At 42.1% G+C, this 13,213-nt stretch overlaps 1 protein-coding gene across 2 annotated transcripts in view; it reads left to right on the forward strand.

Moving 5' to 3' along the window:
• LOC117608422 (band 7 protein AGAP004871) overlaps positions 1-5,961 on the forward strand; it is a 126,611-nt gene extending 120,650 nt beyond the window's left edge. For both annotated transcript variants that reach the window (XM_076692478.1, XM_034333512.2), the window contains 5 exons: positions 525-705; positions 2,069-2,230; positions 3,789-3,954; positions 4,097-4,310; positions 4,720-5,961. In XM_076692478.1, the coding sequence (XP_076548593.1) occupies positions 525-705; positions 2,069-2,230; positions 3,789-3,954; positions 4,097-4,294 (707 nt within the window). In that variant the 3' untranslated portion in view covers positions 4,295-4,310; positions 4,720-5,961. The remainder of the gene's footprint in view (positions 1-524; positions 706-2,068; positions 2,231-3,788; positions 3,955-4,096; positions 4,311-4,719) is intronic.
• Positions 5,962-13,213: the final 7,252 nt, after the last annotated feature.

Consider the following 13,213-nt stretch of genomic DNA (forward strand, 5'->3'; position numbering starts at 1 on the left):
ATGAAATCTTTTGTTCAGACTATTTGTTCCATAACATTCAATCGGTTTAATAACCGTCCGAAAATTTGTCGTCGGATCGAATAATGGAAGAATATACACGGTGTCTAGAGTATTCAAATAGAGCACTTATTTTTCAAGCCTTGCTATCTAACAGAAAATATAATTTTGGCTATAAAAAGCTTTCGGTAAATATACTTTTGTATAGAAAAACCAGGAACTATGTAGCGCGGAATGTTTTTCCATCTAGAATTGGATTGCAATGTTTTCAAATTTGGAGACACCCTGTGTGCAACGAGTATGACGTATAAATTAATATTTGAGCACGTTCGAGTGTATACAATTACACGTTAAATTCGTGAAAATGGAATCAAAACAGATTCCCGATATTTCGGTTATTTCCTGCCTCCAATATTCATCTGCTAAAACACGATCATCAATTGTTGTATTTACATTTTATAAATGTCAATTTGAATGTGTAATCGGCGGAAATTGTGAGTGATTGGGGAGTGGTGTATCGTTAACAGGAACGTTCTTCGTGATGCCCTGCGTGGACAATTGTGTCCGGGTCGATCTGAGAACGGTGTCTTTCGACGTACCACCACAGGAAGTACTCACCAAAGATTCCGTGACGGTGAGCGTCGACGCAGTCGTCTATTACCGCATAAAGGAGCCACTAAATGCTGTCATTAAGATAGCTAATTACAGGTGAGCGAAACAATCCTACGATCTCGCTGAAAACTAACTCCTTTCTCCCTGAAGTAATAGAAAAAGTAATATTATAAGGAGATGCAAATTTAAAGAGCGATAAAAATCTTAGCTTTATGCGTACACTGGAAGATTAACGGACAAAACTTACGCAACAACCTAATATTTTTGTTGGTGCAGCAGCATAGAGGGTGGAGAATTTTTAATAACCGTAATACCGTAACCATGTTTCCCTTTTAACCCGACGGAATGAATGCAAGCGTGCTAATGCGTCGCCGGGGAGACAGAGTAGAAAACGTCCGAGGGAATGCACACGCTATCGTAACAGAGATTTCGTTCGCGTAATGCAAATGGGTCGCGAACGTCCGGCGACCGTTCGTTGAAAAACTCCCCAACACTTATAGCGCTCGTTCTCGTTGCTTTTCACGCTTCGTTCGCGGCGAAAGGATTCAGAGAAAACGTGATCATCCCGCGTTTAACCCTTTCAGCATTACTTCATACGTTGCTCGGCCTGCTCTACGAAGTAATATTTATTAATGAAATTAGTATCAGCATCATCTACAACTCAATTGAATGGCAAGCAAATATGATAAAAGAACTCGGTGCTCGAATAAATTGGAGGTAACTCGTTTGGAATTAAATAGGTACACCTGAAAAAGGACAATAAAAAGCGAGTAGAACTGCTGGTCGTGATTTCCTCTCAATTTAGAGATAGAATACGGAAAGTGTGGTAGCTTCGACATCGTCGAGCATTTTTTCCCCCGGCGTCGAATTGAAAGTTCGTTTGACAATCACGAGAGCGGAAAAATTCGCAAAATTTTCGTAAAAATTACTTGCCAACCATCCCTCTATATTCTCGCGTTATCAACCTCGGTGTTTCTTTTCAGCAAAAAAAAAAAAGAGATGCTGCCTCGCGATATGAATATAAAGTTGAAAACAAATTAAGTATCCTGGTCGTAGCGACGTAAACACGGTATCCTGTAATTTTAATTAGCAACGACGAGAGACAAAATTGTATCGTATGCGATGGGACAGCTCTCTCCTCGAGTCGCTTCGGAGAAGCTGATTAAATGCGTAAAACTTGCACGGACACGATCAGCAGGAAAAGCTCGGGGTCCTCTCTGGTAACAGTAATTTTCCCGACTCTCGTTGTGTAACTTTTCAACCAAGAGTTTACGTTGTTTGAACAGAGCAAAACGTTTCCAACCGGTTCAAAAGTGAACGAAGCAGAAACGCGACTAAAAAAAAAAGATACAATTATTAATTCTGCCGCATGACAATTAACTGGATCACGACATAATGAAATCTTGAAATATTGCTTCCTCAGAATTTCGTGTAATTTAATGGAAACAATTGGTTTTAGTCATTCGACTCGACTGTTGGCCGCCAGTACTCTAAGAACGGTCCTTGGAACGAGAAACTTGGCCGAGATCCTATCCGAACGCGAAACGATTTCGCACACGATGCAGACGTCTCTCGACGAGGCCACGGATCCATGGGGTGTCAAGGTTGAACGCGTGGAGATGTGAGTATCGTCGGGTAAAAAGAATAGAAGAACATAGCTCGAACTGGAAAAATTGTCAAATTCCTTGAAATTATGCAAATATTGACGGTGCGGAATCCGAGAGGGTAACGTTATCGGATACGAAACGAACACACGAGAGAAAAAGGTGAACGGATTTATGAGCACCGGTTCGTTTCGAACGAATTAATTCCGGCTCGCGAGCACGTGTATCGAAGTTGATCAACTTCAGCTGTCTGCGATATAGTAGTCTCGCGTTGATCGACTCTGAATCGAAGCACAGGAAGGATCAAAGAAACAATTACCAGCGAATCGAGGTAGCTCGAAAAGCAGCGTTCAGAAATTTTTGAAATTCCAGCAATATCGTGTCTATTGTCGAGGTGAAACGATTTCATCGTGGCTGTCGATACGATACGATGTCTCGATCGCTGCTATATTTCACCGTGGATTCTTTCGAGTAAGTTCAATGGAGCAAGATACGCTTTCCGTGGCAAGGATAAGCTCCTTTTCCCGCGAAATGATATTTATCGCCTCCTTATACATCAAGCATTCGGTGCTTTCACGATGATCGATCGTCTTCCTGTTTTTCACGGCGAATCATTCTCGACATTGTACCCGGCCTCGCCTTTGAACTTGCACCAGGGATTCCTTTAAATTGAATTTTTCCATCGAATCGAGTAATTCAATGCCGAATTACTATCCCTTGTCTCCTGCAGAATTTCTCTCTTGCCAAATTTCATCCGGAATGTTTACTGATTATACTCTGAATTAACCTTTTTAAGGTCCGTTTGTTCTGCGCATAAAGTTTAATCTGTCAAGGGATTTGTTTTAAACCTGGCTACGGAGCGCCGCGTTGATTGCGACTACTTTATGGAATTACGGATGAGAGCATTTATGGCGAAATTCCTTTTCCCTCTTTAAACGAAGGTACACCCGTCCAAGGAATTCATCGCGTATCGTTTCCAATTTTAGACGGTCGTGTTTGAAATTCAAAACGTTTCCGAGGACAATACTAAATTTTTATTTGAAATTGTACCGGAGGTAGTAAAGATCTTTATTTGAATCACACGATCAGTCTGTAGGTGGTGAAAGAAAGTTGAGTATCGACGGGATATAACACGACAGAATGAAATTTGCAGGCACGTGAAAGCGCATAAACTTAGACACTAGAGAACACCTGCGAACCCTCGACCGGATACCGAAAAAGTAAGAACCCTTTGGTCTCGATGTTCACGAGAACAAGCGTTTCACTAGCCAGACACTAGAGTCCCAGGTCCCGAAGAAAGCTCGAGCACCTTTCGAAGAGGCTCTTTGCTGCTGTACCGAAGGGCTATCGAAGGGCAAACCTGACACGACTTTACGCATAGTCGATGGGTGAAATATCGTCTCGCAAGTGAGTCTTGTTTTAAAAATGGCCAAGGGGAAAGTTTCCTATTCCATCTGAAGAAACTAATGCTTAAAGCTAGTGTAGGCTATTTTAGGTGATGAATTGTACGAGCTCGCAACGTAAGGCTTCAAGTAGGTAGCTTAAAATAAAACATAAGGTATGTTGGTGATTTAGAAAGGACGTTCGACTACCGGTGCAGCTGCAACGAGCCATGGCCACGGAGGCAGAAGCCGCAAGGGAGGCCCGGGCTAAAGTGATTGCGGCGGAAGGAGAGATGTTGGCTTCCCGGGCTTTGAAAGAGGCTAGCGATGTCATTTCCATGAGTCCAGCTGCCCTTCAGGTACGTTCCAGACAGTCTGGCCGAGCATCGTCAAAGATAATTTCGTCATTTCAAACCAACAATTGCCGCGGTGCAGTTAATAACAGTCTTTCAAGAATCGAGGAATCGTTTTTTGTTTTTTTTTTTCTTTTTGGTTAAGTAGCTGCGATATTTGCAAACGCTGAGCAACATATCCGCAGAGAAGAATTCCACCATCATTTTCCCACTACCCGTCGAATTTCTGTCTTCCTTTCTCACCGGAGGCTTTCAATCGAAGAGGAACCTGGACACTATTGAAGTATCCTCGGAGCAGCTCGTTTCGAAACAGTTGAAAATTCAGTCTGACGTTCACTCGAAATAGAAATAGCAATAGAAAGGTAAAGGAACGCATCCTTAGAAACGCGTGTTTCTAGAGGAAAGAAATGGAATTTGAGGAGGTACGATTGGCACGTAGGGTTAATTGCGCGGCCTTTGATTGATCGATAAACAGATATACTTGATCGGAAAGCGATATGCTCGTGAGGCGAACTCGACGAGCTTGCCCCGATCGTCAAAGCGTGCCAACCGTTTAAGTAAACTTCGCGATTTCGTCCCATCCACGCGTTCTGATTGCAAATGACGCACGGATTTTCCATAAATAAATACTCGTGACTGGCTTTCAAATCCGTTCAACCGTTTGATCTTTCCATGGCTCTTCTCATGGCGAAAAGAAAACACGCTAATTCACGGACGTAATTGAATTTATCCATCGAATGAAAACAAAGTTTCCCGTTACTTTCGTTTCAGATTACGGACTTCAAACGATGAATGTTGATTGAGAGGGAAGGTAGTTAATTGGAAATGATCGAACTGCTTTTCCTCGGCAGAGCGGACGAACGGGGAACGGATAGAAAGTATAAATTTCAATTTTTATTAGATTCAGCCGGAGGCGTACCGTTTTTCCTTCCGTTTTTAACAGAAATATCTAGCGCGTAATGTATGTAGAATGTTTTATAAACAACGGTGGAGCTTTAACCCGGACTATTATTTACGCGGGAAATTCTTGTATGAGTTATGGCGCTTGTTAACCGTGCCACGACACATGGGCACAGCCAGGATTAAACAGCTTCCGCCGTTGCGTGAAAAAAACTCCGAGGAAGTATTCGGTTAAAAAAAATAATAAAAAAAAAAAAATAAAAATAGGAAAAAGGGATAATTCATTGCGAACACGGAGATTACAGTGACGGCCACGAAATCCAATAAATAAACGTCCTTGTCCTACGTCCTACCAGCCTTCCCGCTAGGGAGGAAACTATGGAAACCTTTCGCGTGCTCTGCTCCGAAAGTTTTGAGAATCGACATTCGATCGTTTTTTCTTCGAAATTTAAATCTTCTTTCGAGCAACGTTAGCGTTCGATCGAACGCACGACAGAAATGTGTATAGAGCGACGCAATTGCCGGGAATGGAGTACTTTTGCGGTTTCCGTTAGGAGAAACTAATATTGAAGAGCGTAATTAATAAACACGGTGGCCCGCAGGATATTAATTCCTTCGGCTCAAATATTTGCCAGCGAAATTAATTCGTACTCTCTACAGCGGAATGTCACACGGACACTCGTAATCCAGCCAAAGAGATAACCATCAGGATACACAGCAATTACGTTTATAACCGACGAAGACAGAGCGACGCGACGTTCCGCGTTCAATTCGAACAACAACTGGTCCCTGTGTGTTTGGCTAACAAAACCATTCAAGAGGAGAGATCTAACCGTGAAACACGATTTTCCGAATAGATCGTCTCGAAAGTTCAAACGAGAAAATGTTTCTCGACGTATTTTCAAAGCCTTTCCTCTTATAATGTATCCTTTGAATGTTCGTGAAATAAAACCGGTTAAAATTGTGAATTTTGTTAACGAATCTCGTTCAGACGCTATAACGATTGAGGAAAACAGCCAAATAATACGGTGTTTACCGAGGGTAGAGGTATTCATTCTTCTAATAAGGTTAATTAGTGTCGACGAACGATTGCCATTGAGAAATGGAGTTTTATTGTGGCTTTCTCCAAGCTCACCCTCGGTCGTAGCTTCGTGCGGAAATAGCTGTTCGTGATTTACCGGAGTAAGACAATGGATGCGTAGCGAGAACGAACGAGTTACGGTAAAAACTGCTGTAAAGGTAACGCATTCGTTAAAGCAAAGCAGCGACGACAAATGAATATTAAAATCAAGGTAGGAACGAGGAGGCATCGGTATTTTAGCAAGAACCGTTTCACCGTGATAACAACACGCGAGAGCAGGGATGGTGGAAAGGGTTTTTCCTCTGTTGAGAAGGACAGAGGAAATTAACGAGGCAGCGAAGCAAAAAGGCAACATTATCATACGTTAAAGGGAGAATCGGCGTAGCTGGAAGCACCTTTTCAAAGGCCACCGGATATTCAATGTGAAAGGAGAAAGAGAGAGAGACAAGGGTCAAGCAAAGCGTACCGCTTTCAACGAGAGAAACCAGCACCGCACACCGAGTATGCATTCAACGAATCCGATAACTTTCATCGTGGTTATCGCTGACTGGTGGAAAACGAGTGCTGCTTGTTTTTTGCATTACATCCGGCGACCAGGAATCTCCGGTGATTCAACGCGGGAACAATAAAGCCAGGGTAGAACGGAGCATTGTCCCCGGGACAGGGTTCGCGACTCGCCTCTTTAATGCCCCGTAATTTCTTGGACGATAATTAGCAGCCGCTCGCGTCTCGGACGGCGAACGAGGTCGGCTTACGGTTGCAATTAAAAATTTTTTAATTCCACCAACGCCACCGACCTGCGCCCCCTCTCTCGTCCCCCTTTTTTCTTCTTACTTCCTTCTTCTCGTCCACGTCCTGTGAAACTGCTGCGAACCTCGTACGCGCTCGGCAAGCCCGTTTTTCGTCGTTGCCGCAGCCAACTTTTCACCCCGTTCTTCAGCCGCACTTATTTCGCCTGAACTCGACGCGAACTTTACTATTTTACGACACCCCTTACCCTCTTTGGCCGGCAACTAATTTTTCAGCGAGAAAATTAACTGTGGAGCTGACAGCTACCCGAGAAGATACGACACCGTTTTCAACCCGTTGATCCAACCCGGATCCTAATCTACCATCCTACACACTACCTACGATCCTAAAAGAGTTCCTTCGAGAATAATAAATACACCTAGTATAAATTGTAGAGAGGTCTAAATACTGGTTAAAATCAAGCACCGACAAAACAATTCTGCTGTTTCAATCGGCCGGTGAACGAGGAACGGGGGGTTGCACCGACATGTCGCGACAGTGCTGAGTTATCACGTACAACTAACCGTATCGTTACGCGTTTCGATGTGTATCCGCCGGAAATGAGATACCGTACACCGGAGAATAATTTTGCCTCACGAAATTAAGGGATGATCACGTTCATCCTCGCTTATCCCCCAACGAAGACGTGACTGGCTAAATAATAGCTTACCGTTAGCCAGGTTACAACGCAACAGGCTCGTTTATTTAATCGTTAATCAGATTATTTAACACGTTCGGACCTCTACTTTGCTCGACTCTACAACTTTTTCAATTTCGATAATTACACGGATTCGCAAGGACTTTGTTTCTATACGTTTTAAGCATGACAAGTTTAAAGAAGCAAAATCGAAGGTACAGATCAGCGATATAACTCACTTCCGTTTACGATGAGAAATCGACAAACGATTTTATCAGGAAAGCCTGGGGCTGAGGAACGATCGGTACCGATCAACGACTATTCCAGCTACCTTCGAGCTGTCTCGGCGAAAACGTAGCTACAAATAAACGATAGTCGCCGATTTATTTGTCGAAAGGGACGATTAATGTTTCAACGGACAGAGTTCTTAGCTTTCCCTGAGATCTTTCGCGCATCCCCGTAGACAGGCTCGCGAACGATCTTTCTCTCGGCCAGATCCTACCACGTGCCACGAAACGTTTCTCCACCTACAAAATAATTTCTCGAAGGGATAGTCTGGAAATGGGTGAGTTATGTTGTCTGGAGTTTTATGTTTCCGACTATCTCTCGGTTCTACCGGCTCTCGAACTTCTCGGATGGCGTCGAGCGAGAAAGAAACGTGACCAGGGCTTCCTAAAGAGCACACAGCTCGAACAAACGACAGAACTGCTAACCGTGTCTGGTTCTTTTTTTTTTTCTCTCTCGACGATTCAGCCAATTAAAAGTTAGCGGGAAATGTTCGTCCCTAAACACCGTCAACTTTTTCGCGTTACAACCATCCTCTCGTGATTCTTTTGTCTGGTAACCACACCGAATCTGATAATCAACGCTGTTCTACTCTGCTAACAAAGTACAAGAACACGGAAGAAAAGGGGATATTCTTTAAATATTTACCGTATGGCTTGAACTTTTTTCTCCTGTTGCTCGCAAATCCGTTGAACGGACTTATGTAAAATCGTTTACTTTCTATTTGCACCGGAAATCCTTTAAAGCGTTGAACGTTAAAAGAATTAAACGGGATGTACGGGCGCAACAGGATAATTCGATGAACCGGAAAGAGGTGGAGCCGCGTGAAAACCGCTGCGTAATCGTGTTTCATGTAACGAAACGAAACATTAGTTACTTGATGAAAAAAAGAAAAGAAAAGATAATTTTCCCTTTATTTTGAGAGCATTACGGATCCCTATAGTTCTATTAAAAGTCGTTGGAACTCACTCGGGTAGGAGTAAACGGGTCCTCTTGCTAGTTCACTTTGCGCAAACAAACAACTGAAAGGAGGGCGAGGAAGAATCGAGAATTTCTCGTACGTCGAAATAAAGCCGTTCGAAGGTACGCCGTTTTCTCGAGAGTTTTCAGAGGTACAGCAGAGATTCCTTCTCGGCTGACGTATTTCCCCGCGGCATTCGGATTCGCGGCACGAACACGGCATCGCCTGCTGCAACTCCGGAAACAGAAGAATCGAAGGAATCGGACGGGGTCCGGTTGCGATAGGAAGGTAGCCAGTCGGTGCGAGGAAATTGCAAATTGCGGTTCTTCCAGAACAGAGAAAGCTAACCCATAAATAAGGGAAAGGAAAAGAAATTGGCAGACGCGAGAGGTAACGCATAGCCCTGAGGGGGCATTTCGAGCCTCGAAATATCGTTGTCGAGTCAAAATTTATGCTGGATTTATGGCACGGTCCTTGGAAATGATATTTTTTATGATGTCTAACAACGAAATATTGCAAGTCGGGGGGGGCGCCCGTGAAATTTGTAACAGCTGGAAACAAGAAGCTTTAAAGTTCTAAACTCCATTGATCGTAAAGTTCCATGAAACTTATATTATTAACGAATACGATATCAAAGGGACGTTAATGGAAAAGGATTCTATTTGACAGACTCGTGTCTTGGACACAGAGGCAATTAGAATAAACTGAAAGGGTATATGGTGGTAGGTGCGGGGAAAGTAATCGCGAATCCCTGTGTGGCGGAAGATGAAGCGAAGAAAAAACGTGGGGGCGTTTCGTAAAAATGAAATTGGAGCTAGGGGAGAGAAGCCGATGGTAGGGTGTTACTGCCACGCTGGCTTTCATTATGCAGCCTCTTATAGTTGGCGTAACTCCCGTTGCTCGTAAATATGAATTACGACCGGACGAAATAGCTTTGGCGTACCTTACCGTATCCACCTACGAAAAACTCCTTTCACTGCTCAGCGCCATCCCGATTATTTATCCCGGCCAGGATCGTCCGATGAACGAGAATGGCCGTCAACGTACGCCGAGCACAGCCTTTTTCAAGCCGGCCAACAACGACTGGCAGCGGTGGGTTTCAGAGCAGTGACGAGGCAGGAATTAAACGAGCCTGGGACGATTTGAACGCACTCCAAACATTCTCTCTCTCGCGATCCCCTGCAATCCTGAACTTGTCTATTTTCTTGATCTCTCCTCTGGAAACTTCATTCTGGATGGGATGTTCGAATGGGTCGTTCCATTTCCAACGCCTCCTCTTCCCTTCCACACCGCCTACCTACATTTTTTCTCTTCCACTTTATCAAAGGCACCAGGTGTACCGTAATTAAATTCCGGTGCTACCTTGCAGGGAATAAAAGTCGATGGAAAGAACTGCGAAACTGCGATAGTTCATTTACCATCGCGTTTCTTTCCATCCGCGCAATCGTACATGGTGTATTTTAAAAAGAATGTATCCGCGTCTTTTCCATTTCGCAATCTTACGAACATTCCTTTTTGTATCTCGCTCGAAGGAATAAATTTCCATAGTTCGATAAACGCTCTCGATCGGACACGTACCTTTGTAAATTAATCAGAAAAGAAAAGCCCGATCGTTATGCTGGTACTTACGATCGTAAAACCATAAAGGCTTTATACTCGGTGTGTAAAGCCGCTGCTTTGTAGATCTTTCTATTCCTTTTATCGAATTAAATTTCTCTCTGCTTTTTCCTCGATGGCCCAGACTCAAATTGCATCGTTGGAAAAAGGCTATTCTCGCGAATACGAAAGAAAACGCGGGCAAATTATGGGATGTCGTTATTGGCTGGCACAAATAGGACAGAGAAAGTCAGAAAAGACAATTGTGAAACAAAAAATCTAATATCATGGAAAGGATACCGTTAGGATGTGAACGTTCATTAAAGTACTATGTATGTAAAGCAAAACTTTGGAAAATTAGTTTAACGAAAACATAGCGGAAAGCAGAGAAGCAATGGCCAAAATTTATTCGACGCTTTGACCTGATACGCTGGACAATACTGACGTAAATCAATAAACAAATCACCCTTTGCTGCACTGGTCAATTTAATTTCAGCTATTAATAAGCTCTACAAAGGGAGTACGTTCGGAAAATCGACAATATCGGTGCTGAAAAATCTATTTAAAATTCGAAACAGGAACTTTGAAAGAAATGCTGCTATGTAATGTACGCAATTTTATGTCTGCATTTAGCCAACATTATGATCGAATATTGTAACGAGTCAACACAGCTTTTAAAAGGCATTATCAGCTTTGTTTTCCGCGTAATACGAATAACAAATCCCTTTGTCTGATGGGATACGAGACGATGGGACGCGTTTCCGTTTTGACAGGAACGTGAAAAATGCAGCAGGATGAGCAAACCCATTGAGTAGACCGGACATCGGGTCAAGAGAGCTTGATTCGATCGATAATTAATGCGGCGTACCTTGCATGGAGTCCAATTATTGATATTTGGGGAGATCCGGTGGCTTGAACTCGTTCCACGTGGTCGGCGACGTGGTCGACGACGTGGCCACCGGTGGATTACGGTTTAAAGCGCGAACCGTGAATATGACAGTAGCCTGCAGGAATGCCGCGTATCGATTTTGAAAATTATCATGCAAACTGGCTCGTTCGGTAATAGGTTAATTACCAAGCCTCCACCTCTCGTTCACTCTCGTTAATGTAAATCATTTTCAACTCCGGTTAACTTTACAGTTACGATAAATTGCGTGCAAACTGATTACAGATTCTTTACCCACGTGGGCTTCGATTGTTACGGCAAATTCAATAATTATTTTGTTAACGAACCTGACCTGAGCGCTGTGCATTGATTCCAAAAAACATACCTATGGAATACGCACTTTTGGTTTCACGATTTCGAAACCTAGCCATGATTATAGAAATTTCTTAACGACATATTCAGCAACTATTTTCTTCTTCCTCTAAGTACTATGCAAACTTATCTTTTGCATTTTTTTGAAATTTCATATTCATGCGCGCTTTAAAGATCCAACGCCATCTAACTGTTTGCGACAGAACTAGACGACCGTGTTCCCATTCTCTCGATAACTATTTCAATGAAATTCAACACTTTAGCAATAGCTGACGCTAACTGTATTGTCTTTAGAACACTAAAGGTTGGTAATGTCACATACTGCACCGATGAGGGTGTATACTAAATCGAAAAAAAGTTGCCGCGAAATATTGATATTTCTTAACAATTTGTATGGTGTGGTATGGTAACAGAAGAACTGACAAAACAGGCAAGACTGTTATGCCGACTGTGGAAACCTCTCTTCATACGAGGAGGTCATTCTTCCCAAAAATGACCACCCTTTGGTAACAAAGGCATGTCCAGTCTTCTACATCTGTAGTCACTGCATTCCACTACCCTTCACTAGATGGCACTGAAAGTACTATTATCAGATTGCGCATCGATTTAAAATTGAAAAGTGTAGAAAAATAAGGCCTGCATAATATTTCCAACTTATTAAATTAATTACTTTATACTGACATCGTGTCTTCCCAACCGCTATACAAATTAAGTTGTATCTTTTTGATTGAAACGTAGAAATTCGCTGAAATTGCACAAGCTTAGTTAGTGTTTTAAAAGCGTTAAAAATAGGAAAAAAATAAATGATTGCGACCATTTGGCAAAACGATTTAATTGAAAGCACAGTATTTACAATTGTGGCTTTCAAAAATTAAATGCGGACCTGCTGCAGACGTTATATCGCTTGAAGCTTAACATTTCGTTACTCGAATCAATATCCAATTGAAATGAGAATTTATATAGTGCTGTTACGTTTTGACAAACGCGTTATTAATTGAAATATCATTTGTGTCCACTTCTCTATGTGTTTTGTTCAAACAGACATTGCCATTGTAATTAATAACATTTCGGCTGACGATTACGTTATTTCTAATATAATTGCACCAATGATATGTTTTACACGTCATCTCGTAATATCATGAAGCAGAAATAAATGGTGTTATAAAGTAATCTCTTTTTAACGATAAGAAAATTCTATGTAAATCTGGAGCACAATGACATTCATTCAGAAATAGTATTCTTTTTATTTACAAAGAAATTAAATCCTTTGCAAAGAAAGTTTAAAAGCCAAAACTATTGTTCGGCATTTAAAATGATTCATACGAAATTTCGCGAGTAATTAAAAACTCTTCGAAATTAATAAGAATACAGCAATATATGGGTTTGAGCATAATTAACAATCATATATGACAATTGCATAATTGATGTGGAACAATGCAGCTTTCTATACCCTTCAATTGAATAAGTAATTATCAATATATGTCAAAAATTGCAGTAATTATAGAACAATAATTTACAAGTAGTATCAAGGGGTTTGGATCTACAAAGTTGATTAAAGAAGATTTTAAAAATAGTAAGTCAAAAAACAGCAGCCCTCCTTTACGAAGAGCCGAACTAGACTGATCTCCTTGGGTAGGTGCCACCGTATTTATACTCTCGCTGTCCCCCTTCCCCCCACCTGTTCCATAAAGAAGTGGTGGGGGTAAGCAGTCGCAAAATTGGTCGAGTTTTTGCTAGTTTTTCATGTAATTACATAGT

The sequence above is a fragment of the Osmia lignaria genome, chromosome 15, assembly GCF_051020975.1.
Source record: "Osmia lignaria lignaria isolate PbOS001 chromosome 15, iyOsmLign1, whole genome shotgun sequence".
Lineage (NCBI taxonomy): Eukaryota > Metazoa > Arthropoda > Insecta > Hymenoptera > Megachilidae > Osmia > Osmia lignaria.